Source organism: Siniperca chuatsi, linkage group LG12, assembly GCF_020085105.1.
Source record: "Siniperca chuatsi isolate FFG_IHB_CAS linkage group LG12, ASM2008510v1, whole genome shotgun sequence".
NCBI classification, from domain to species: Eukaryota; Metazoa; Chordata; class Actinopteri; order Centrarchiformes; family Sinipercidae; genus Siniperca; species Siniperca chuatsi.
The window spans coordinates 2,860,483-2,884,914 of NC_058053.1; the positions used below are offsets into that span (position 1 = coordinate 2,860,483).

Consider the following 24,432-nt stretch of genomic DNA (forward strand, 5'->3'; position numbering starts at 1 on the left):
CATGAATGTGGGAATAATTCGAAACAAACTGCAGTGTTTGTCCATGTCACCCAGTGCAACCGTGAGGCTCACTGATGTGTTTTCAATAGCGTTTGGATGACAGTGGAGCTCTATGGCACAGACGAATAAGAAATATCAGGCTTTGGATACTCGTTAGTTGGATCAATTATTTGTTGGTGTAGGTCTTTTTGTTGACAGTAAGAAAAAATTAGAATATCACCAGCCGTATTCTTTAAATTACAGTTAATGAATTAGTTTGAAAAAGTGAATCTTTTACTCTTCTGGTTTCCTTCATTGAGCAATTTATTGCAGCTAATAAATACTAAGATGTCAACCTGGAGTATTACAACTCAATATGCTGTTGTTCAACAGGGGACCGCCATCCATCCAAAGCCTGCTACAGGTCCTGGGGAGTACCTCTGCAAATGTGGAAAGAGTTGCTGGTTCTGCTGCATCGATTTTAATTCTTTTTCACGAGTCCACCAAAGTTATAGGAGTGCAATGCTAAATCGGTTGAGTACACTTTTAATTTCAGTGTAATTTGCAAAGTGACTGGATTTTAAATTCCCAAACATTTAACTTTTTTCTTTAACATGTTCTCCAATGAAAATGTTCTTTCTGAAGAGACACAGTGACATGCTTGCTTTCACTTTCCAACCCGTATATTATGAAGATGTAGTAGCTTCGTTCTCTGACAGGGAGAAGCAGGCATACAATGTTTCACTCAGTCACTTGTTGACCCTCTATGTCTAAGGTGCAGGTTTCACTTTTGTGCTGGTGGCAGCAAATCACAGTGACACATTACTATTGGCATTGTATTAGTCATGTTAATGCACTTCTGTGTTTTACTTTTCCCCCGACCAAAGCCAATCACAACATGTGTAAGAGAAAACAGTAACAGAAAGTATTCAGTATACTCGTATGCATTTCAGGTGGTCGCCCTTCATCCCTCTTTGAGTAAAGGGACGTGTATCCCTGTCTTGAATCTACACCTATCTTTAGTATCCACAGCTCCCTTTCACTACAACATCCTAAAGGTGGGACACACTTATCACCAGAATGACCTTTGACTCCCAAAAGATGACCTTCTGAAGATTGCTTTCAGCCATGTGTTGCAGTGCCACATATACTTAGAGCTAACATCTGACTCAATCCATCTTCACTGACATGGCAGAAAGACAGAAACACTGCATACTAATGACCAAATTAGCTTGTTATTGCACTTATGTAAACCTACCATTACTTGGTGTCTATATGCTGTCTCTCCTCAAATGTAGACAAACAATCTCTTACAGATGTTTTTCACTTGTTGAGCCATCTGCTGCTTTTTCATCAGTGTGACACAGACTGGGCCTCTCCTGAGAGGCCAGAAAGCAACATACATATTCAGTGACAGGCTCCACACCTCGCTTATCATCATGACCCACATGGTAACACAGCATCTACAGGAGCTTGTGTGTGAAAGTCTATAAGAAGAAATGGCTAAAGGGCGGCGGCATTGTCCTGTTGACCATTCAAACCTCAGATGACACCACAAGTCAGACTGTCCATCATCCAGGGAGGTGGGAGTTCTCCTGTTTGGTGACCCTATGGACTGTCTATCGCCTGCCACAGGAATGCACAATCCTCCTCCACCCTCGAGTTCACTTTCAACCATCTGTCTGTTGTTATTATGCACCCTAAAGGAGGAGATTCTAAAACTGTTTAGCATCCTGTGAACTGCTTTCTGCACCTCAGCTTTAGGCCTGTACATACGTTTTGGTTTGCAGGACATCAAACTATATTAATCAAATTCTGGTCATGTGGCATATATTTAAATATGTTGCATAAAAATTCTGTTTTCCTATTTTGTTCACTTTTAGTGCAGTGATTCATTTAATATGATTAGCGTCCCGTGGCATGAAATCAAAGTGAATTTATGCTTGCTTTTACATGATTTTTTTTAAAATGTAACCAGCTCTACTCTTCAAGTTTATTGGTCTTGTACACTGGAGCACAAAACACATCTAAATATTGTGTCTCTTCAGTTGTATAATGGGTAATAATACAGCTACAGGCACAGACACAGTGGAACGCATAACCCAAGATCATTTCTGAGCTTGTGGCACCATCCTGTGTGTGATAGAGGTAAGAACATCCTGAACTGGACAACGTAACTTGATACACTGAAGTACTGTAGTTATTGCAAATACCTATATATTGAATGTGTATCTTTATGGTCCTTTCGTAATTACATTAGTGACTATGGCATGTAATCAAAATTAAACAGCTTAGTACAATGCACTGAGTTTCAGGACAGTGATGTGTTTCTTAAGTGTTGGACTAGATAGTAACAGCTTGTGCACATGGTGCAGTAAATGGTAAATAAATTCTCACATGGTAACGTTACAATACATGTTTATTAGAAAGGTATTGAAAACCTCAATGTTCATAATTGTTTTCATGGAATACAAAAATAGCAGTTAAGTAATGTAACACATACAAGACAAAAGGTAAAAATGATTGTATTATCAAACATCAGATCAGTTTATGAATAAACACACAAAATCAAAACACAAAAATCAACATTTCCATATTCAGTATCTAAAAATACATTACTTGGTTGTATCAATAAGGGAGCATGCAGAATCAAAGACACTACATATAAAACATTGCAAATTCATACATAGTTGTTAATGTACACCATTTTTTTCAAGTAAAAGTTTTGTAACATTTATGATGCAGATTATTTCATTTCATGGAACAATATTAAATTGCTATATAAGACATTTATTCAGTGAATGCATAACATGACAAAAGGTAATAGTTGGATTCCTTTTCAAATATCAGATCATTTCATTATGGGAAAAAAAACAACATTTCAATTTTCATTATTATAAAATGACTCATAGTGAGTCACAGTACACATTTTAATTGAAGACATTTTTAAGAGGTTTGATTTTAAGGTTATACTTGACAATTTTTTTCCTTTACAAAACAATGGTATCAATGTAATGTACAGAGCCAAGGATACACACAAAAATGTACCATAGCATCACAATTAACTACAAGCGACTCAATCCCTTTTCATAGTATACAAGGGTGTATAAAACAAATGGATCCACAATGATTAGCTGAAAATACACTGTGTGTTGGAACAGGATACTTTCAAAGTTTAGTTAATGTCGAGTGCAACTGGGCCTTTCATCGAGAAACCAGTAAAGAATGACACTCTTGACCCCTGGGCATGCCCACTAAGCTGACCTTGAAACACTGGAGTGACTTCGACCTTCAGATCTGGGATACAAGTATCTGCCAGTATCAAGCCGTTCTTCACCACGCCAGTGACCCTGCAAAGGAGCTCCTCCACCTTCCTCTCTTTCCATATTTTGCCATTTTCCCACATGGAGGAAAACTGTTCCTGCCCAGCCAAGACGCACCTTTTGATTTCCCCAAAGTGTACCAGTCGCTCATAGCCCTGCTTCTTCCCCAGGAAGAAATGGACAATGGGCCTCTTGCCATTGTACACGTCCTTCATCACTCTGTAATAAGAGGTCTTCATCTGTGAGATGTACTTCCCCAGATTTCTGCATTCTGGACGGTCCTGCTGTGGCCACAACAGCACAACTGCAATGAAGTGCAGTGGCAAATTGTCATTTAATGGAATTTGCTCATGCAGAACTTGGCAAAGGACATTAATTAGTTTCTGGTATGGCTGAATGTGTGCTGATTGCAGTTTGATACAACTCAACACAACATTGACATAGATGAAGTTGATTCTCTCCTTCATAGTCGGGTTACGATCAGGTGCACAAACAAAATCATAGTGTTTGACAATCTTCTCCATTATTTCAGGTGAGATGTCATTTGAGAGACGATTGAGAATCCCAGAATAGGTATCAGCCTTTTGCATCTCCAGGTATTGTCTTGCCTGGTGTAGTTTCAGCATGATGTGCATGGTTTTATTCTTCAAAAGAGCTGCAGAATCTGTCTTGCAGAAAAGATTTGCATACTGTCTGAAACATCTGAAAAGCTCATTTTGGGCTACTTGCTCACGACTGTCTTTAATTCCAAATCTGGAGCCCAAGTTCACATAAAAATTGTCAAGGAAGTCAATGTTCAACTTCATCCTATATTTGAGGTTGTAAAGTACATCCTCAAACTGTCTGAGAATCATGTAGTAGGGTCTGTGTTTGCTGTGCCGTTGATCATTTCTCTCTACATCCTGAAGTTTAACCTCTCCAGAGAGAACCCCACTCATTATGTCATGGCGGACATTGTCAGAAGAAAATACGGGGGTCCTTGCCAGCACTTCAATGATGAGTACTCCGACCTGAATTTCTCCCAGGCACCCAGATGTATTAAAAGGGCAGTTGTCTGTCTTGATTGCTAATCGCAGAATTGACTCCTTCTTTGCAAGGCTCTGTGTTTCCTTGAATGCTTCTATTGCTGACTGAGCCATTTTGAGAACCATGTTCAATTTTTCAGGACCAATAGCCACTTCTTTGTAGTTTGCAATCACATTCTTCAGCTCATGCTTGATTACTTGTGCCGATGTGTCTGCGAAATATGAGCTGTCTTTGGAAAGATCTCTTGCTCTCCCTGCCCAAAGTTTTGCCTCTGAGAAATCCCTCTTCTTTAGGTAGTAGTACCTGGCTAGTAACTGAGAAACAACGGCATCTTTCTCAAATCTCTTTGATGCATTTTTTAACACCATCTCTTCCAGTCCTGGGGTTTCACTTGCGATGTCTTGAATTAGTGGAGAGAACTGAGATTCCTCTTCCACTGAATGATGTCTCTTCACCAAAATGTGGTGAATATCTTGCAGGAGTTTGTCTTTGCCTTGTGTGCTCTCATAAAGCTTGTTTGTGGTGAGCAGAAGGTCCGTAATATCAGCTTTGTTCACATTGTGTGTTGTTGTAAGTTCCTGCAAACATTGTCTTGCAATACTTGAATGGATCATTTTCACAGCTTTGAATACTACCTTACCCTCAACTAAGCAGCCGGCAATTAAAGTGGAAAATTTCCCAAATCCTTCTTCGACTTTGTTGGTTCCACAAAATGGTTTTGGTTGAAGACCAAGAAATTCCTCACACAGAGAGACGGAGAGAGAGGCACCCTTGCAGTACACACTCAACAGAACTAAAACAGCCAGGAGTTGTGCATGTTTCTGATTCACGTTGAAGCTCTTCAGGGTGTTGCGGACCACACCTTTAATATACTCTGGCTTGAAGTTCTTCTTCATGATCATAAATCCATAGAACGTTTCAGCATTCTTGTGAGTTTTCTCTATTTCCACAAGTGTTTCCTCAAACAGTTTCTGCTCCTTCTCTGAGAGATTATTTCCAATGAATACTGTGTCTTCAGTTGATTCAGGCAGTTCAGGGGACTCTGACCTCATACAGTTCAGGAGAATTACCTGTGGAGACTTAGATTGAATGTCTTTCTTCGCACATTCTTTTTCAATGATCTGCTGCAAGTCAAATACTTTTTCCTTATCATCAAAGTCATCTATCATCAGCAAAACAGGGACCCGCGGTAACTGCTCCTCATGGTCATACATTAAAAGTTTGACCACTTGATCAGCTACTTCAGCAAAGTCAGCGTTGCTGTCTCTGAGGACAGCACAACGGAATCTGTCTCGGAGAGCCCACAGAGTATGCATGGCCAAAGTTGTCCCACCACATCCAGCTACATGCATGAGGTTGAATAACACGCAGGCTTTTCTCAGGGAGCACAAATCTGGTATGACTGTGTTCATGATGTAGTCGAACTTGTCTCGTTTGATAAACGGTGTGGATCCAGGCTGCTCTGAGAAATAGAAATTCCACCATGACACTTTTCCTCCTTTGTAGAAGTTCTCCTCTATGACAATTTTGTCCTCGCTTCCTCCTTCACATTGGTTCACGCACAGGACTTCTAAGATATTCAGGCTACGCTCCACTTTCTTCTCAAGAAGCACTTTGCTCCCCCCACCACAGGGTAGGAAACGGCTGGATCTACGGTTTTTTGACAAAAGACTAAGGATAGTGCCATTGACTTCAGCAAAACTGAGCTCATATATGCATCTACTAGAGATGTTGATTCCGCACCGAGCCTCAATTAGGTCCCTCCAGGAGGTAAATGCTTTTTCATTGTCACATATACAAAGGATTTGCTCTGTGCCTCTGAGCTCCTGGAAGAATGTACTGAAAGTCTCAACAAGAGGGTCCTTCTTCTCACTCACTGTTGACAAAAGTAGGAAAATGACAAGGAATCTCTTGTTGGGAAGCACATCTTTCCGACACAAGAAAGAAATCACATCTCGAATGGAGGCTCCCTTGTCCATCAACCACTGATCTATGTCTGAGGGTGCCTCATCCTCAATACCTCCATTACAGAATATCCAGCTGGTGTTTCGAGTTAATTTCAACTTGTTTGCAATGTCCTCAACTCCTTCTGTGATTTTATACTGTGCTGGTAAATGGACATTTACTGTACTCTGCTGTTCGAAGTGACACTGCAATCCATGTTTAGTTGACTCTGGATCAAAGTCCAAAACAGCTGTTGGGTTGAGTTCTACAAGAAATCCTAGAGATTCAAACTGGATTGAATGTGATTTGTTAGTTACTATCACATACCGCTCAAAGTGTGACTTATCTAAAGAGAGGGATCCACCAGTTATCATCTGACTTAATCTAGAGCCTTGAGTACTGCTTTTTATCACGTTGAGGTGCTTCTCTTCTGCTTGTTTTCGGCGTTGTGATCGTTGTGCCATACTGTCAACAAACTGGTTGTACTCTTCCATATGTTTGGCAAATGTGGTTGGTGCGAGAAGATCCCTGCTGCTGCCGCCATCTCGTACAAAGAACTGTTTTGATGGTTTTGTTTCAGTTTTGGCCATTTCTTTACATTTAGCTTTTTTCTTGGCTTTTTTTGTGTCCATGTTGAAAGTGTGGTAGATGTTTTCTTCACAGATCGTAGAGTCAGGAACTATGTCCACTTCTATTACACATTTGTCAGATGATGTCATATTCGTATTGAGAACCCCAACAAATCGGGGGGGTTTGATGCAAGTTTGAGCTGTCTGTTTGTGTTTGTGTTCAAAATAACCATCAATGGCAGATTTTAGTTCATTTGCATAAGCCTCTTTGTCCTCAGCAACCACTCCCAACACTTGACCGTGGATGTAGTCTGGCTTGTCCCCTATTCCAAAATGGATGGTGCCGTTGGTGCGGCTATTCATGCAGGCAGCTGCAAAGCGAATAACCTCAGCTGTGAACTTGCCCATTTTGGTTTCATCTGTTGTATTGATGAAAGCTTTATACTCGTGGCAGGGTTCAATAAGGTCTGAGGCACCTGATTCTGTAATATCAAGAATGCCGCTCTCCATGTATCTATATGTATCATGGTACCTACAAAATGGATAAGGCTTGTATGGTCTTCCAGAATGATTTGATGACCTTGTTGGTTCCTCTTTCTTTAGTTTCACTACCTCATCTCTGGAATGAATGATAAGTTTTGCTGGTCCAAAAGTCACACCCATTTGGGTTAAGTCTGTTGTATCTAAAAGCAAAAGGCTAGGCCCATTAATGTCCTGCTGAAACAGTATTTCTGCAACTCTGTCATCCACATCACCCAACTTGAGAGCCCATTCTCTCACTTGATGTTTACTCCAGTCCTTGATGTCAGGTGACAGATCCTCCTCCTGACTCTAAAATAAAGAGTGGTGTTATTTTTCCACATTTTCAAGTCAAATTACCGCACAATTATTTGTTGATCATATTTAGCGTTGAAGTATTAGGTGTAATAATGCACAACGACTTGCAGTGGTTTAATATGTAGGAAGTGAACAAACTTTACTGATAACTTTATCTTTAAATGCATTTGAATCTAATGTAAAATCTATTTTATTGTAGTTGTCTTCTCCTAAAATGCTGATCATTTCAACTGTTATTTACCTTCATTTCGCCTTGATCTGCCATAACAGCGTCGGTTCCTTCTTTGCAAAAGAAGATCACTGATGCTACAAACATAATTCAAAAAGAGGAAATCACAATAGAGGACTAGACACTGCACATAAACACAAAATGTCATAGATTTCAGCTTTACCTTCATTTTTCCTGATAATCCATGATAGCTGGCTCACTTTTCACAAATCTTGACCACTAATGCTGCAAAAGAAAGTATAAATATTATTGATGTTTAAACAGAACAGGCAACAGCCTGATGGCAGATGCCAGGGGAGAGAGACTGGAGGAGAGAGGCATGCTGCTGCAAAAGCAACTCTTCTTGTGGAGAACGTGATGGACAATTAATGATAAGCCTCAAGTATTTTGGTTTAGGTCTGTGTCTATTTGTTGACCTAAATGAACTGAAGCCCACATGGAGCTCCCAGCATGGCAAGAGGACCGGAGTGGACCCGACTAAGCTGGCTCGACTATGCAGTTGAATGTGTGACACGGCAGGAGCGGAGCGACGGTGGAAAGCTAGCCAAGCTCACCTGGGGTTCAGGTAAGTCAAGGCATTTAACATATGTATGGCCTGTTAGTAGCTGGTACAGCCATAAGGCTTAGTGCTAATTAAAACCCTAGACCTTAAAACAATTCTTTTTACCAGTACTACCTGTGCCGTGACACCTGGCACACGTCAGTGAAACAAAACCAGCACTATTATTAGTTACACCTGTGCTCTGCTTGTTATCACAAGTCATATGTCAGCCAAGAGAGAAGTCTGCTGTCTCACAGTATGCAGCACTGAGATATCACCCAACTGTAACAGGCACTGGAATAAAAAATGTATTATAATATAATAGCTAAACTAGCCTAAATAGGTATGGAACTGTGTTCTGTAATTACTAATAGATGTGGAGGATTGTTTTTCAACAGAAAAGATAAAGAGAGTTTTCCTACCAGGACATCTCAATAACCTTCAGTATTTGTAGTTTCAGCACTAGTGTGCATGAGATATACAACTGAATCTACTACATTTAAGTGTTGATGAATGCAACAGTTACACTAAAGTTATTAACACTAATATATACACCCACACTGCAATGTTTTAATTCCACGTCTAATCTGTTTTCTCTATAATATCTGTGTAATGTCTAATAGTGCAGTGAGAGGCTCTCTGCTGCCAGCTGTGGTTAAAATAAAACCCGGAAGAAGCTGTCTGGATTACACAATTCCAACGACGCCTATTCAGCAAACAGAACTATCAGAATATAACGTGTAATTGATTAAGTGATTTTATTGCTATGGGTGGGATTGAAATCAATGCGAGATCAAAGTGGAAACAAGAAGTATAGGCTATTCTCCACAGATTCGAAATCACACAAACCGTAAACCTGCAAGTCAAGTGCAGTAACTGCAGACAGACATCAGCCGGGCTGGGCTAACAGGCTACATCAGAAAACTGAGGGTGATCACACTGTTTCCACACTTCACATACAAGGGGAAAACACACTTACCCATCCCGGACAGCTGATGAGTCGACCGCGCAGTCTGCTGTCCTCGCCGTCATGCGTCCGCCTTCCTGCAGGTCCTGATGAGAAAGAGCCCTTCAGGAGCCTGATGCGGAACACTGTCAGTCCTCAGGAGGGCGGTCAGTTCAGAGGAAACGAAACCTATGCAATATTCAAGGAAACGGTAACTACTGTATAGGTATCGTTTCTTTAACCCAACCAACTGGTTGACTCCTGGCTGAAAGGCGGGGTGTAACTGTAATTTGTGATTTACCAGGTGCGTCATCACATTCCTCCTAAAGATGCAAGGAAGCAATTCTTTTCACTCAATCAGTGGAAACCTCCAAATGTAAGCTACTGAATGCAGAGCCTCTGTTGAATACCTCCTGCTCAGCTGATGCTGTTGATTACACACCTGAAACGTGTCTTTGAATATCAGGCTGTATGATCTCTCTCTCTGACAACAGGGCCGTGTTATCAAGCTGCCAGTATGCTTCAACAGAAGTGCTTGTCTGATGGAATATCTTCTAAAGAAGTATACTGTCTCTGGTGCACGATCCCTATGGCCCATTTTGTGTGTTAATGACAGGTTCACAATTTTTCAAGACTTTAAAAACAATATGTACATGCCCATAGAGAAGCAGTTTTTGGTCGTAGCAGTAATTCCTCTTCATACTGGCCACGAAGAGATCACTTCCAAAGGCAATTCCAATGTAAGACATGGGGGACACAATCCACGGTCCTCTTTGCATTCCAGGCTTAAGCATTCAAAGTTAGCCAAATCAAGAGAGTATCTTCCAAAGTCTTTTCAGTACAAAATACCCACTGTGTGCATTCTGTAGCCAACATTAGAGATAATAATGTTTTGTTAGCAGCGGGGTTGAAGAATAAAGACCATTCCTGAACAAAATGACAGGTATTTTTAAGCTGTTTCATGTGTTGCAGCTCACCAGCTAGCTATATAGCCTGCAAATTGGTAATTAGTTATGTTATGTATTAACAATTTAAATGAAGGTTGATTGCCTATTATATTAATAACATGTTGAAACTTTTGTACACACATACACACACACAGGGCATGAGGCTTAACATTTCAAAGTGTTGTCCTGCAGACTTGCTGACTGCAGGGAAAAGCTGACTAGCTGTTGCAAACAGAATTACATTTATACAAAGAAACAGGGATATCAGAAAGAACATCATGTACTGAGGACAGTATGTATTGTAATGACCATGAGTGGAAAAGTATCAGTTTTGGGGAACGAAGCAGAGACTTTAGCAACTTACAAACAGAGGAAGTGTAGGATTCCTCCACCAGGGCGCTGTCTCCACACGAAGGGAGGACTCGTGTGCCAAGAGGCTGGACCAGCCTGTGCACCACCGAAGGGAGAGCAAGTCTAAACCACAGCTCCTCCCCACCTCTGAAGAAACCTATCAGATAGTTGCACATTCTCATTTAAAACTCTGTGTAATGTTAAGAATAACATTCTTTTTTAGGATGATGGCTACAGATTAACAGCTCGCTGGTTTTCTGAATAGAAAATATCCTTGTACAAGATGCTTTTGATCCTCCAATGCTTTAATAAATGCCAAATTAAGGAATAGCTTCTCTCCAGACTTTTCTTTTGCAAATAAATGAACAAGCTGACAGTTAATGCCTAACCGTGAAACCAAAATAACATATACATTTCTCTCTGTTGGGTACTGTTTTTTTTCTCAAAGGAGAGCACAGGCCATGTGATTTACAGAGCAGGTATGACACAGCAGAATAACATGCAGTAAAAGTTTGTTATATTTTCACTGTACTTCCATCATGTCTCTGTGCTTGTGATTTTCTGTGAATGTGCTCAGGAGTTGGTCAAGAGGTAAGATTGAAAATACAGAGAAACACTTTAATTCTGCTGAATCTCTCTCTGCCCACCATTGAGCCATTGAGTCTGGTTCTATCCAAGGAAGAAGTTTTTCCTTGCCCCTGTCGCCTAGTGCTTGCTCATAGTGGGATTTGTTGGGTCTCTGTAATTATTATTATAAAGAGTACGGTCTAGACCTGCTCTATAGGAAAAGTGCAATGAGATAACTTCTGTTATGAATTGGCGCTATATAAATAAATTTAATTGAATTGATAAACATAATGAATGTGTAAATAAAGGTGTGTTCTTTAGCTTATTAGACTGACACAATTAACAACTGTTACAGTTCCAAATTCCCAAATTGGACTTTCCTATACCTTTAACTGAAATAAGACCTCAATTGAAAACCTTTAAATAGCTCACACACTCCAGCATTAATGGCACCATAAATAGGAAAAAAACACAATCATTAAATATAATTCTTTTTTAAAATCAGCACTTTCTTTTGCTTTTTGCGCAAAATCACAAGCGCAACTTGAGGGAAGGGAAAACTTGGCTTTTACAGCTTTTACATAAAACAGTTGATCATATTTTTTACTCACTGTCTCAACAGGCATTTTCATATACCTGAAAAAGATCTGTGGACCTATAGCCAACGGTGCAAAATACTTTATTTTGAGTGAAATACACTCATCATAGAGCCATGGCGGTCAAAATCATCCTCCAAACTGCAACACAGCATGTCTGTTTAAACATACAGTCGGCCTATGTGCATAAACACCTCACTTCTACCAAATTTCACATTACACCTCATCAAGACAAGAGGCCGTATAGCATTAAGAAACAGAAACCGTCAATAGACATCACAGCATTTCATGGGGCAAGCATGGAAATAGAGCTTTGCATTAAAACAACATGATACACTTTTGTTCATTTGTCTTTTCTATTGTCTGCATGGTGATGTGTGACATTTACTTTGCTTTATTATCATTCAAGTCATTAACTTGCATTTACAGGTGTTTAAGCCAAAAATGTATGCACATGTGAAGGAGTAATGCAGCAGTGGTTACCAATAATTACAAGGCATATCAAACACGAACTTAACAAAAATACAAATAAAACAGGAAAATGAAAGAAAACAAAACAAAACCACAAAATCACCAGTAGACCCAATGCTTAACAGCATGTCAGTGTACTGTAAGTCTTAGTAAATGCCACATATTGTAGTCTAGAAGGACTTATATACAGTCTGTACACTTCCACTGATGAAACTTTGAACCTCCTGAGCACCTGTTGGTCATTTCAACACAACGTGGTAGCCATCAGCGTTTTCATCTGTGTAACAGAAAACAATCCAGTAAAAGATCATTCAAAAATGCCAATCAAGCTGCACAGGATGCTACTGAATGTTTTAATGTGAGTTGTGAAATTAAAGGTTAACTATAAAAATAATTACCCTTTATAGTGCTGAGAATAAAGCTTGTTTCCTCCCTGAAGTTCTGCACCATCTGAAACAAATGGATCGACCGATGTAAACACAGCTAATCTCCACTTCCAAAGTGCTGCATATCAAAATCAGGAAAAAGGTCCACCTGTAGTTCATCATCATTTATAAATTCCTATCCTCACGAACAACCATCCATTTACAGGTGTTAATAATTAGCTTTTGCTAGCCTAGAAATGATAGTGGTAAATAGTCAGCTCTAGAGAAAAGCTTTCTCACTGTAGATCGCACTCTTTTGTTCCTGTAAATCTAAGCTCAGTAATTGTCTATGCCAATGTTTTGCTCTGTGTTTTTCTGGTGGGCCGCTGGTAAATGTACTGCAACAACTGTGTTTGGTCAGCTTTGGCTGTTTGGCTGTTTGTCCTACGAGTTTCCGATGCTGGTGGAGAAGTTGCGCTGCTTCAGTACTATTACATGGCAATAGTCTTGTGTTCGGCAAAGAGACCAAGCGAGATAGAAGTTACCTGAATGTAGCTCCAGTCCTATAAGTACAGTATGTGCTACGCCTAATGTTGCTCTGTATCTCAGTGACAGTACAACCTGAGGGCGTATAATACATATGTCAAGTGACCGGGTGAAATCTGACTGTAAATCAAAACCTACACCTCAAGTAACAGGACAGCCACTAAGGTCCAAAGGTACGAAGAGTTAGTGGTTGATAGAGGAGATGTAAGGATACCTCGTCAGAGACTAAGACATGGATCCCGGTGGGTTTTTGTCTGTAGATGTGTGTAATCTGCTGTGGAGTGATGCTGTACAGCATAGCGATCTTTTCAGCCAGGTCCAACAGCGTCAGCTCCTCCAGGTACAGAGCGTGGTAGACTGCAGGGAAGACATGAACGAGCTTCATGTGCACTTCCATGACTACATTAGACCAACCATTATGTTTTAACTACGACCTCAGTAATAAACACATCATTGAATTTACACTTTTCCGACAATGTCGCCAAAAACTGAACATTATGAGCGTCACAAGGTTGAATTTATGGCAGAGCTGGTGTATTGGATTGCATTAGATTGTACAGGTGTACCTAATAAAGTGGCCACTGAGTGTACATGCACATATAAGCGCGTTGAGAGGTCGGACTAGACTAGAAAGTCGCTATAGAAGTACAGTCCATTTACCATATAATAAGAATCATATTGTACGGTATGTGCACTTACTGTCTCCACCTCCTGGCTTGATGGGAGGTTGATGTCTGGCCTGCTGCTGACACACATAGATGGTAAGACGGGGCTGCATACACCTGGAAAATGGGAGCAGAGCCTGTAATACTAGTACAACTGTAGGTAGAACATGCAGTAGTAACATGACTCAAGATGGTTCTTTGTTTGCTCTCTTGTCTGCCCGAACACAATTTTAGGATTTAAATGCAGGTAACGGGAAGGTTCTGTGTTGTCAAAGTTCTCTTACACAAATCTGTATTCTTTTTTTAATTTACTAGCTTTGTTGTGATAAAATGGATGATTTGACCTCTTTGGGCTGTGATCACATATTGACATGAGACCATGAGAAGTTTACAGTAGAAATGTCTCTTTGGTGGAACGTCCAACAACTCATAGACATCTGAACATGACAAGTAGGCACTGCTTTTTGTCAGGGATCACAAGCCAAAAAAAGGTTAGGAACCACTGGTTTCATATTTAACATATTTAAAGCTTATCATATAGTTTCATATGTAAAATCTGAGAAGTATAGTAGTCAGATAAATGTAGTGAAGTGAAAAGTATACTATTTCTTCTAATATGTAGTGGCGTAGAGGGAAGTTGGAAATAATTGTTTTATTATTAATGCACTAACCCTAATTACCAACAGAATTTTGAATTATATTACAACCAGAATTATATATTCATAGGTCATATACTGTGTTAACCTCTGTATTGATGCCTAGTACTTTCTGAACTCTGCAACTCTACAAAGAACTCTGTGCTTTGGTCTTTGACTGATGTTGATTTCTACCGTCCTTTAAGGAGAATGTTAACTGTGGAGAAAAAATATTACTGGAAAAAACAAGTAGTCAGTGAGCCCTGAGTAGTGAACAATAATAAGATTTTGAAAAGTGAAAAGTAATTTCCCTAGTGGAAATTATGCCCTTCCACGGAGGCAAAGGAAATTTGTGCTGAGCTTTCGCATAGACAATTCGTGCTGTTGACTAAGTGTGAACCGTCTGACAGTGCTGACCTTTGAGGCCATGGGAAGAAATGGAGTCCAAAATGGAGGAAGGTATCATATTAGCGGAGTCATACCTTCCAGTTTCATATAACCCTCCTTTGCCTAATGAACAACGACAATAGATCTTTCCTACCCCCGTATCCATTTTTCCATGAACAAAACTAGCATCAACCAGCAGTAGCCCCTGCACGAAACACAAGTAGTCTGTACGTCACCCAGCTTCCAGCAACACCTACAGTATTTTGCAAGGACAAAAACAGAGCAAAACAACAAAAGCTGTGCCCAATTCTGATGTGACTGAGCACTTAGAAGCGTATTTCAATGTCTCACCTTCTTTTCATGGTGTTAAAGAGGCGAATACCGTCTGCTGGGCCGCAGATCTGGATCAGATCCTCCCTGCTCATCCTCAATAGATCAGCACCTGCAACAACAGCAGAAAATCTATTCTGCTTCTTTCCTGCTCAAAAATATTCAGTGAGTTCCTCCGATTTCTTTGAGTCACCCAGCTGTGTGCCTGCTCTCCCCTGCTGTAAATTTGTTCGATGGTTCAAAATATGTTGTGTGAATTTTACCCCCGTTACCTGAGAAGCTGGAGAAGAGCCTTGAGAAAGGTGAGAACCTGTGACGGTGCAGCCACTGCTGAGTGTCCTGCAGCGAGGATGATGGCAGAAGGTGCTACATGTCAAAAAGAAGAAGAGCCCTTGAAATGAGTATAGCAGCACAGCATCCACTGTCTCCAAATAATGGCCTAAAAGGAATAAGAGAGCAACATTAACACTTTCGCGCTGCACTGTTCTCCGTTACTTACATCAGAGCAGCCGGGCATGAGCAGCTCCCCTTGCTGGTTTGGAGAACAGTTGCTACAGAAATGTGCACATGAAGAAGAAAGAACAGATTGGGGAGACTGGATGAGCATTTTGTTCATACTGCTCTGAAACACATCTGTCTGTCCGTTTACTGATAAAAAACAAAGGGTCTGTTTTTAATTCTGTTTATAAAGCACAGGTTGTGAAAGTTCATGCTTCTGCACAGCATTGAGTAATCCTGGTAAGCACCCATAGAGGGAGCTGTTACCACTGTTAGTATTCCACCACTGGTGCTGTGGTCAACCCCAGGCTTTCACTGCCTTTTGATCTCTGAAACTGCCATCAAAGCTACTGAAACGCAGTCAAACCAAATAATACATTTTTACATTGTAGTCTTTAGCGATCACGTTAACAATCAATGCAACTTTTAGTCCACCTTGACATTAATCTACAGATTTCCTACAGAGCTTTACTAAACAAAGTGAATAAGGCTGGTGCAAACCAAAATGGTGACATTCGGCGGAAATGCTGACTCACCCATCTGTGAAACTACAGGATGTTGGTGAGCTGTGGTAAACTGGTGACGGAGTGCTGCTGCTGCTGTGGCTGGTGAGATTTAGGGCATCAGGCCAAGGGGAACACTTGAGGGGGAGGGGGAAGAGAAGGAGGAAGGTGTTTTCTAAATATTAAAAATATTCTATTAAAGCTGCAATAATCAGTATTTTTATACCAACAATGGATCAAATGTCTATGTGTAATTTAATGGGTATTACTTGTAATAAGGAACCTACAAAGAATTATCGCCCAACTCAGCCTTTTAGCCTCCTTTAGCCCATTGTTTTGGTTTTTTCTTCTCATCAACCTCTGCAGCAGTAAACCCACTGTAGACTAACCTGCCCAGCACCAAACAACATGGTAACGGTAAATGGACTGTACGTATCTATAACGCCTTTCTAGTCTTTTCTGACTACTCAAAGCGCTTCAACTACATATCACATTCACCCCATTCACACACATTCATACACTGATGGCATACTAAGTGCTCATCAGTCCAAGGTAACTAATCACACACACTCACACACACTGTGGCAATTTGGGGTTCAGTGTCTTGCCCAAGGACACGTGGGCTGGGGGAAGCTGGAACGAACCGCCGACCTTCCGATTGGTGGACGACGCGCTCTACCACTAAGCCACGTGCAGTCAAAGTTAGCAACTAGCTGATGAGCAGCTAAAATACTCAGGAGTTGGTGGAGACCAAAACAGAGAAACACGACTCCAAATGAATGCTAATGTTGCTCTGAGTCTGCTCGATGTGTAAACAGGCACAGTTTGCCATAACATTGTCATCTACAAGGTAATATACAGATGTCAGTGTTGTGTTCTTAGCTTGTTATCCTGCCCCCAAGTGGCCAATATATGATAAAAATGCAGCTTTAAAATCTTTGACTTGAAGTATTGCGCAAAAAACTTTCAGTAAGTTTAGTTTTTTCTTTTTTTAATCTTTATTTTTAGCCCAGGAGGAAACGCTATCTAGCTTTTTGCACTTAATTTCACCAACCAAGCGTACATAAAGTAGTTAGCTCCACCTCAACCAGTTACAATATTAAATTGCTGCTTATATGTTAATGCATCAATAATAATAATACAATAATATTTAGGCCTATAATAATATAACACAGATTTTGCTGATAATACTTTTACTGAAGTCAAGTTTTAAAACCAGGACTTCAATTTGAATGCAGTATTTTTACATCGTGGTATTAGCACTTTCACTTAAGTAAAGGATCTAAGTACTTCCTCCAGCACTGGCTTTCAGTGACTTTTTGAGAACATACAGTGTATGTTTGTTTTTCATGCAGATGAATGACAAACCAGATTAACAAGACACTAAAGTGACCACCATGAGTCCCAATCATTGACAGAGCTCAGCACCAAAGCAAGCACACTTAAAAAAAGACTCAAAACGAGCAAAGCAACATATTAACATACAGTGATGTAGTGCTGGGTTAAAATGTACTGTGGGCATGGAAGCAAAGCGAGAGGAGGAAAATATTCTGACTGGCAGGGGAAGCACATGAAAATATAACATAATAGTTGTATGGCTTCAGTGCTGATGAGATTAGATAAGTATCCAGATAACAATAGGACTTACCACCGTGGGATCAATGAAGTTACAGCGTTACAACGCTACTGACAAAGTGAAAGCAAACAAAGGGTCCTCTCAGATCTGCTCTGTTATGTAATGTGGCCAGAGAAAGAGAACAGTGTGCCTCACCTCTTTTAGCACAGTGGTCTCATGGGATGGTTGATACTTTTCTCTGTCTTGAAGGGCCTTTTTATCAATCTTTTCCCTGTCTGTCTTCAGTTTGCGATCAGCTCCTTTAGGCTTCCAGAAAGAAATTTGACATTAGAAGTAAAATATATAAACCTGTCGAAAGATAAATGAAGTTGTATTTCTGATGGACCATATAACCCAATGGTTATGAGATTACAGCATAACTTTATAAAACACAACAGCAGAAAACACGTAGGGAAGAAAGTTTCATACCTTGAAGACTTTGACCTGGCAGCTGGAAGAATGGACATGCTCCATGTATTCCCCGTGTTCATTGGTGGTGAAAGTGTCCACCTGGATACGAAAAGGCACTCCTTTCTCCCCACCATGCTTCCTGGGGGTGAACTCAGTGCTGATGCAGTTGACCTGAGAAGACATGACAAAAAAGGTTTGATAACTGCAAGTTTGCCATATATGTATTAACAACTTCCCCAGACATTTCACTAGAATCTATCTGTACCTGGATGAAAACAGAAGCGTTCTTGACAGGATCCCAGAGGAACTCAATGGTGTTGAGGTGCAGAGGGTGTGAACGGGGCTCCAGAATCCCCACTGACAACGGGATATCTGCAAACAATGAGTCACTCAGTTTACATTTGCTATAAAGCCCCTAAAAACATATTTTGGTTGGTCCACCACTTTGGTCCAGACTGAAATATCTCAAAACTATTGGATGAATTGCCATGAGGTGGACCATCAGCACGCTGATGTTAGCATTTAACTACAGCCTCATAGAGCCGCTAGCATGGCTGTAGTCTTGTTGAGTGATGTTTTTTTCCCCCCAAAGCTTTAACTTTGATTGCTACTTACTCAGTAATGAATATTTAATGTTATAGAGAAATACCAGGAACGTTACCTGAAAACAAGTATGGAGGCCAATAAATGGCCTCACTTGTGGCTCAGAACAGCATTAGTCTTGTACTTTGGTCAGCAAGCAGGTGCTACACTGGCAGAGTACGCAGATAAATGCCTTGCTCAACGGCCTTTTGATGCTAACTATTTTTTAATATACATCATCAAAACTGGGGATATCAGTGATCTTTGATCTTTGTCATATCAGTGAGCTTTGATGTATCAGGTCATATGTTCTCACCTATATCCAGGATTCGGTCTCCAGGTCTGTTCCACCTCCATCCCTCCAGCTGCTGGTGCTCCATATACTGCAGTCGACGGTCATGAAACACCACGCGCACATTGCTCTGTAAACAGGCAGGATCAGGCGTTTAGGCCGGAGTACAGCTACAGCTTGAGCAGGGCAGCTCGCACATAGCCGAACAGCCGGACTGTTGGGCAAAGTGCGAAAAGGCTCCCCTCATTTATTCATTAAAACATACTGAGGTAGTTTCATTAGGCAAGGGTACGGACGTGGAAATTCACTATGAATTCCATCTCAATTCCTGCCTGTCATACAGTAGTCATACAAAAGATCTCCATATATCCATGAGGAAAATGACCCACTGCCAATGAGCTACATGTGATAACTGAGATGCAGCACCAACAGCGACTTTCCAGCTAAAGATCAGGGCTCCCACTTGGACAACAAATTTACAGATTCCATGAAATGGACACTTGAGTTTCCGTGAAAATTGCTTCTGGAAAACAGTGCCTCTTCAGTGGTGACCTCATGTCGCACTAGTAGACGTAACTGAAAACTCCAGTTGATAAAATCATTACAAATGTTTCAACAATCCCAGCTATCTACCTTTATCCAAACAAACTTTCTCCATACTACCATTGACCTGTTTCAACAGGAAATACAGCCCATTAAGGAGATACTGATTCCATTTCATGGGACCTTTAAGGACTTTCAAAGTCTTGTTTGGTGATATTCAAGCATACACAATTTGGGTGGTGTGACACCTTATGATCTTGTCAAGTTGAAGAAAAATGTTCAAACCAAAAAGTACTTTTGGTTCCATCCATTCATTTTTTAAAGTTCATAAACTTCAGACAATTTTCAAGGCATGTGGGAACCCTGAACATAGTCCATGTCTTAAATCTGTCAAGTGCATCTATTAGCTGTTGTTACTAGCTTCTTGATTCACTTTGTGTTGGCTGACAATTAATCGTGTCACCATTTAAAAATAAATAAATAAATAATAATAATAATATTGTCCCTGCTCATAGGTCAGGATTTCATTAAAGGGGTACTCCACCGATTTTACACATGAAGTTCAGTTTACCCGTCACCCGTAGTACTACTCAGCCTGAGGCTCCGGAGGAGCTTTCTTAAGTCAAAAAAATACCCCTGATGATGTCACCAGGGGTATCTTGGATTGGGCTTGAGACCTATGATTGTTAACAGAAAGCCTGCCTTACAAACTGGGGATGTGGGGTAGTGGGCATTTAGGGGGCAGTGAGGGTATAATAAAGGATACTATCCAGTTGCATTATGGGAAATGTATTTTTGGAGAGTGTCCCCTTCGAGGAACTAAAAGTCAGGATCTCTCGGCCTCTGCTGCTTTGATTTTGACTATTCTTTTTTTAATCTGTCTCTTGTGAGTCCCCTGACTTCATGGAAGCGCAATACTGAATCGCTGGAGTACCTCTTTTACAGCAATCTTTTTAAATCCTGCCACGGCATCAAATGAATCAACAAATTAACAACCTTTAAAAACATGTACCATTGGGATATTTATGGAGGGAGGCTCATGCATGACTGAGCACCAGAACTCAAAAAGCCCTGGACCCAGCACGTCATGTGTTTGCATAGATGCCACCTGTCCCATTCTTGTGTTTCTAGGATGCTACTGCTAACATTACAGTCTCAAGCAATGGCAGCCTGACGACAGAGACATGTCAAGTGGACGCACTCACACAGAAATGAAATAAAATGACCTCTCCTTACTCTTAAGTGAGTGTATTGACGAACGTCTTTGCAATAAATGGAGTCACTTTCGACTTTCATCTGAAACTTAGTCAGTCGGTAACACTTTTGCGTGTCACAACAACCTGTGTGCTGAAAATGAAAGTGGCATGACAGAAATGATGGACTGCTACTGGGTTTTATTCAAAAATATACCACTTTTTAAAACAATTTAAATTAAACAAACGTCCAGAACAAGTATAAAGATGCCCAAGTCCTTATGAAAAAAAAAATGCAGACAAAAGCGGATTGGCATGTTCAGATGAATCATGGAGAGTGTGTGTTTGGTAAAAATGTGAAGGTAAGATGAGTTGTGTGTTTATAAGGGGTTAATGTGAAATCTAGGAAAGAGGAAAGGTAAGTTTGGGTGATAGTACCAAGCTCTCCAAGGTCGACACACCCCACCCATGAAGTGAAGTTGAGGGACCTGTGACAAACCAGGAAATGGATACATTAAAGCAGATAAGAGAAGAAAGAGGAAGAGGTCACGTGAAAGTTAAAAACAGACAAACACAATACCTTACACCTACCTTTACATATTTGCTGCTTATATCTGTATACTCCACTAGTTTTCTGTTAAGCATACGGATTTCGTAGGACTGACCTACATTTTAAAACATTAAAAAAAAACCTGATTAAAATTGAAAAATGGGAAATCAGTCAATCAGAAAAGAGAGGTGGAGATAGAAATTGAATCAAATTAGAAACCTTTTAAGCCAGATATCAAGGCCAGACACTAGAAAACTTTTACATATCTCCATACTGATCAAATATGATACCTTAAGTTTAATATCACAAGAAGATCATTAAAATAGCCAGTGAGGGACACTATTGGACTAACTATCAGTGCTTTGCAGTATAGTAATAGAACTAAGCTAAGGACCCTGATGGCAATTAACTTCTTATGTGTAATTGTTGCATGTTACAGCAAGCTCACTTTCATTGTGTTTTTACTCCAACCAAATTACTGTACAGCAGATAAGCAGGGCAAACTTGTAGATGAATAAAAGGTAAATAAAGCACAAATAAAAAATGTTCAACAAGAGACAGAAACAATTAGAAGGTTTCAGTGGCAGAGAGCGATGTGAAGTAGAAGAGAGAAGAGACAAAAAGATGAAAGGAGGGAGAATTAGATTAGAAGATCAAAGTCAGACAAATGAACACAGATGCAGGAGCTCATGTTGCACTGATAAATCAGTAATATGATTTTATCATCATAATGCCACTTTGAAATTTCCAGATTTCAAAATTTAAAAACTTGATTCACAAATTCAAATCAGTCAACTAAAACTTTAAGTCAGGTTAAAGAAAACTGGTTTCTTTATATTGGATTAGTTCAGTTCAAACACCACTGCACTGCGAGGACAATTAATCATGCCTACATGGAATCTATCAGACCTCTGTCCTATCAGGTTATGGCCTGTCAGTCACATGATCCAAGACAGAAAAGTTCAGATGGGTGACCGGCAACCAGGGACAAAAAAAGTTTTTGAATTTGCATCATTTGGAACAACCTTCAAAGAGGGGAATTCAAAGCACATAAATCCAAATAGATGGTTTTTAAAGGAAAATGTTTGAATGCTATACATTTTAATTTCAATATTAAGTATTCAGTAGTGGTTAAATTTAGATCTACAACGATTAGTTGATTAATCGATCAACAGAAAAGTCAGTCGGCAACTATTTTGATAATCAATTAATTTTTTTAAGCAAAAATGGCAAACATTCTCTGGTTCCAGCTTCTCAAATGTGCCGATTTGCTGTTTTTCTTTGTCGTATATGACAGTAAACTGAATATATTAAAGTTTAGACTGTTTATCAGACAAAACAAGCAAATTGAAGACATTACAGTGGCCTAGGAGAAATTGGGAATGCCATTTTACATTTCATTAACTAAAAGATGAATCGAGAAAGTAATCGGTAGAGTAATCGAGAATGAAAATAATTAGTTTAATAATAGTTGCAGCCCTAGTCAAATTTCACAATTAGGTATACAGTTGCTTTTAGAGATCGTAATTATTATGGCCTTTCTTTGTTTCCAGAGAGCCAGACAATTTAGACTTGATGTTCGGAAACATAACACACACAGCTGCGACTGTAAGAGCATTAGCAAAGGTAACTGAAATCGATCTCACTGATTATTCAGAATAAAGCTGATCTGCCAATCAAACTGTCTTTTGGATTTGTTATCTTGATGACTCTGCACACAAATCTATCCCACCTGCTTTTTGGCTTTGAGAGACAGGTGTGTATATTAGTTGCAGGGTCCCAAACTGCAGGGGTGTAAATTGAAATGAATTCAAGTGAACACTGTAAGATTTAGCCTCACCTTGAGTTCCTATGCACTTGAATTCCAGCATCAGCGTTAATCTAACCCTGCCGCTGCTGGGATTACATGTGACAAAATGAGCTCCAGTCCATTTAGTCAATGCGGACATTCAACTAGCAGGACAGATAGCTACCTTGGTTGAGATAAGTGAGACTCTCCTCCTGCTGTTTCACAGCCGGCGAGGTGGCTGCACACAGAATGTACTGGAATGGGGTCCTCTTGGCACCATTTTCAGCCATAAGCCTCGCTTCTTCATTTTTCAAGAAAGGTGCCAAGGCCTCTCTGAAAGAGACCAGAAGGAAAGAAGAGGGGCTGAGTATGGGGACGATACAGGTGACTGTCCTGTTTTCTTTTTTATCTAATCATTTAATCATAGGAACAAAGGTGCAAAAGGTTGATGTTACAAAATACGTTACTCATCTAGCTCAATTCAGGCAGTGTGCATTAGTTTTAAAAGGCAAAAAAAAAAAGTCTGTGATTTGTAGTCTGAATGTGGATTTTTAATGCAATGCTTCTTTAAAACGAACCATTGAAATGCATTTTAAAATTTGAATTTCACATTGCAGTTTATATATGTGGATAATAAAATACTTAAATGTGCTCCTGGAGGCACAACTACTGCAATTCCATATAAGCACTACTTCTCTCCATATATTCTTTTGCAAGTAATCATCACAGCTTTGCACTGTATATGTACAACCTGTTGTACATATAACCTTTCCCAGATGCACGCGTCTGAAATCCTCAAGTTTCTGAAGCTATGGTCTGTGCTTTACCTAATGTAACTAGCAGAGTGCTGGTGGTAGGACTCAGGCTGGGAATGGCAGAACAGCATATTTTCCAGAGCGGTGTCCTCTTGTATCCCAGGACCACAGGGAAGACTTGGAGACAGACGGAGCTAGCTTTGTGCCCGCTGGTTTCCTCAGATTTCAGCTAAGAGAGGTTTGCAGCCAGACTTCTGCATGCTTCTTATATGGTCCCAGTGATGTCATCAGGACTCCCATTAGCATACCTTGGATGACCTTTGAGAGGCGGAGTGAGTAGGCACACCTCCCACTACCAATGTCTAGCTGGGTTGATGCATTAATAGCAGCTTCACTTGACCAGTTGTTGACACTGCCAACAGTATGGCCCTAAAGCTAGACTTTAAA

General features: G+C 40.2%; 2 protein-coding genes across 3 annotated transcripts; both read right to left on the reverse strand.

The window, feature by feature from the left end:
* Nucleotides 1–2,380: 2,380 nt before the first annotated feature.
* On the reverse strand, nt 2,381–10,757 carry LOC122885493 (sterile alpha motif domain-containing protein 9-like). The gene is made up of 4 exons (XM_044216613.1): nt 9,428–10,757; nt 8,071–8,132; nt 7,920–7,984; nt 2,381–7,672 (listed from the first exon to the last, which is right to left on the reverse strand). The coding sequence occupies exons 3-4, from the start codon at nt 7,941–7,943 to the stop codon at nt 3,155–3,157; spliced, it is 4,542 nt and encodes a 1,513-aa protein (XP_044072548.1). The 5' UTR covers nt 7,944–7,984; nt 8,071–8,132; nt 9,428–10,757; the 3' UTR covers nt 2,381–3,154.
* A 1,165-nt stretch (nt 10,758–11,922) lies between these two features.
* tfcp2l1 (transcription factor CP2-like 1) lies at nt 11,923–24,338 on the reverse strand. Of its 2 annotated transcripts, none has more exons than XM_044216667.1 (15): nt 24,058–24,338; nt 23,415–23,563; nt 21,330–21,379; nt 19,180–19,285; nt 18,547–18,653; nt 18,300–18,452; nt 18,027–18,137; nt 16,289–16,392; nt 15,754–15,805; nt 15,527–15,620; nt 15,276–15,366; nt 13,937–14,019; nt 13,452–13,594; nt 12,725–12,776; nt 11,923–12,603 (listed from the first exon to the last, which is right to left on the reverse strand). In XM_044216667.1, exons 1-15 carry the CDS (start codon nt 24,114–24,116, stop codon nt 12,566–12,568), a joined length of 1,392 nt encoding a protein of 463 aa, XP_044072602.1. In that variant the 5' UTR covers nt 24,117–24,338; the 3' UTR covers nt 11,923–12,565. The 2 variants fall into 2 exon arrangements, with proteins under 2 accessions (XP_044072602.1, XP_044072601.1); XM_044216666.1 differs by lacking the exon at nt 21,330–21,379 and adding an exon at nt 21,483–21,556.
* Nucleotides 24,339–24,432: the final 94 nt, after the last annotated feature.

What these genes read in the sequence shown, in the direction of transcription:
- tfcp2l1 (XM_044216666.1), bottom strand. Translation starts at nt 24,116, where the DNA reads ATGCTGTTCTGCCATTCCCAGCCTGAGTCCTACCACCAGCACTCTGCT. An exon ending in GCCAGGTCAAAGTCTTCAAG is followed by an intron (nt 18,138 to 18,299) that starts GTATGAAACTTT and finishes TCTTTCTGGAAG; the next exon opens with CCTAAAGGAGCTGATCGCAA. An exon ending in TATTCTCAGCACTATAAAGG is followed by an intron (nt 12,604 to 12,724) that starts GTAATTATTTTT and finishes TCTGTTACACAG; the next exon opens with ATGAAAACGCTGATGGCTAC.
- LOC122885493 (XM_044216613.1), bottom strand. Translation starts at nt 7,943, where the DNA reads ATGGCAGATCAAGGCGAAATGAAG. An exon ending in CAGATCAAGGCGAAATGAAG is followed by an intron (nt 7,673 to 7,919) that starts GTAAATAACAGT and finishes TCTTTATTTTAG; the next exon opens with AGTCAGGAGGAGGATCTGTC.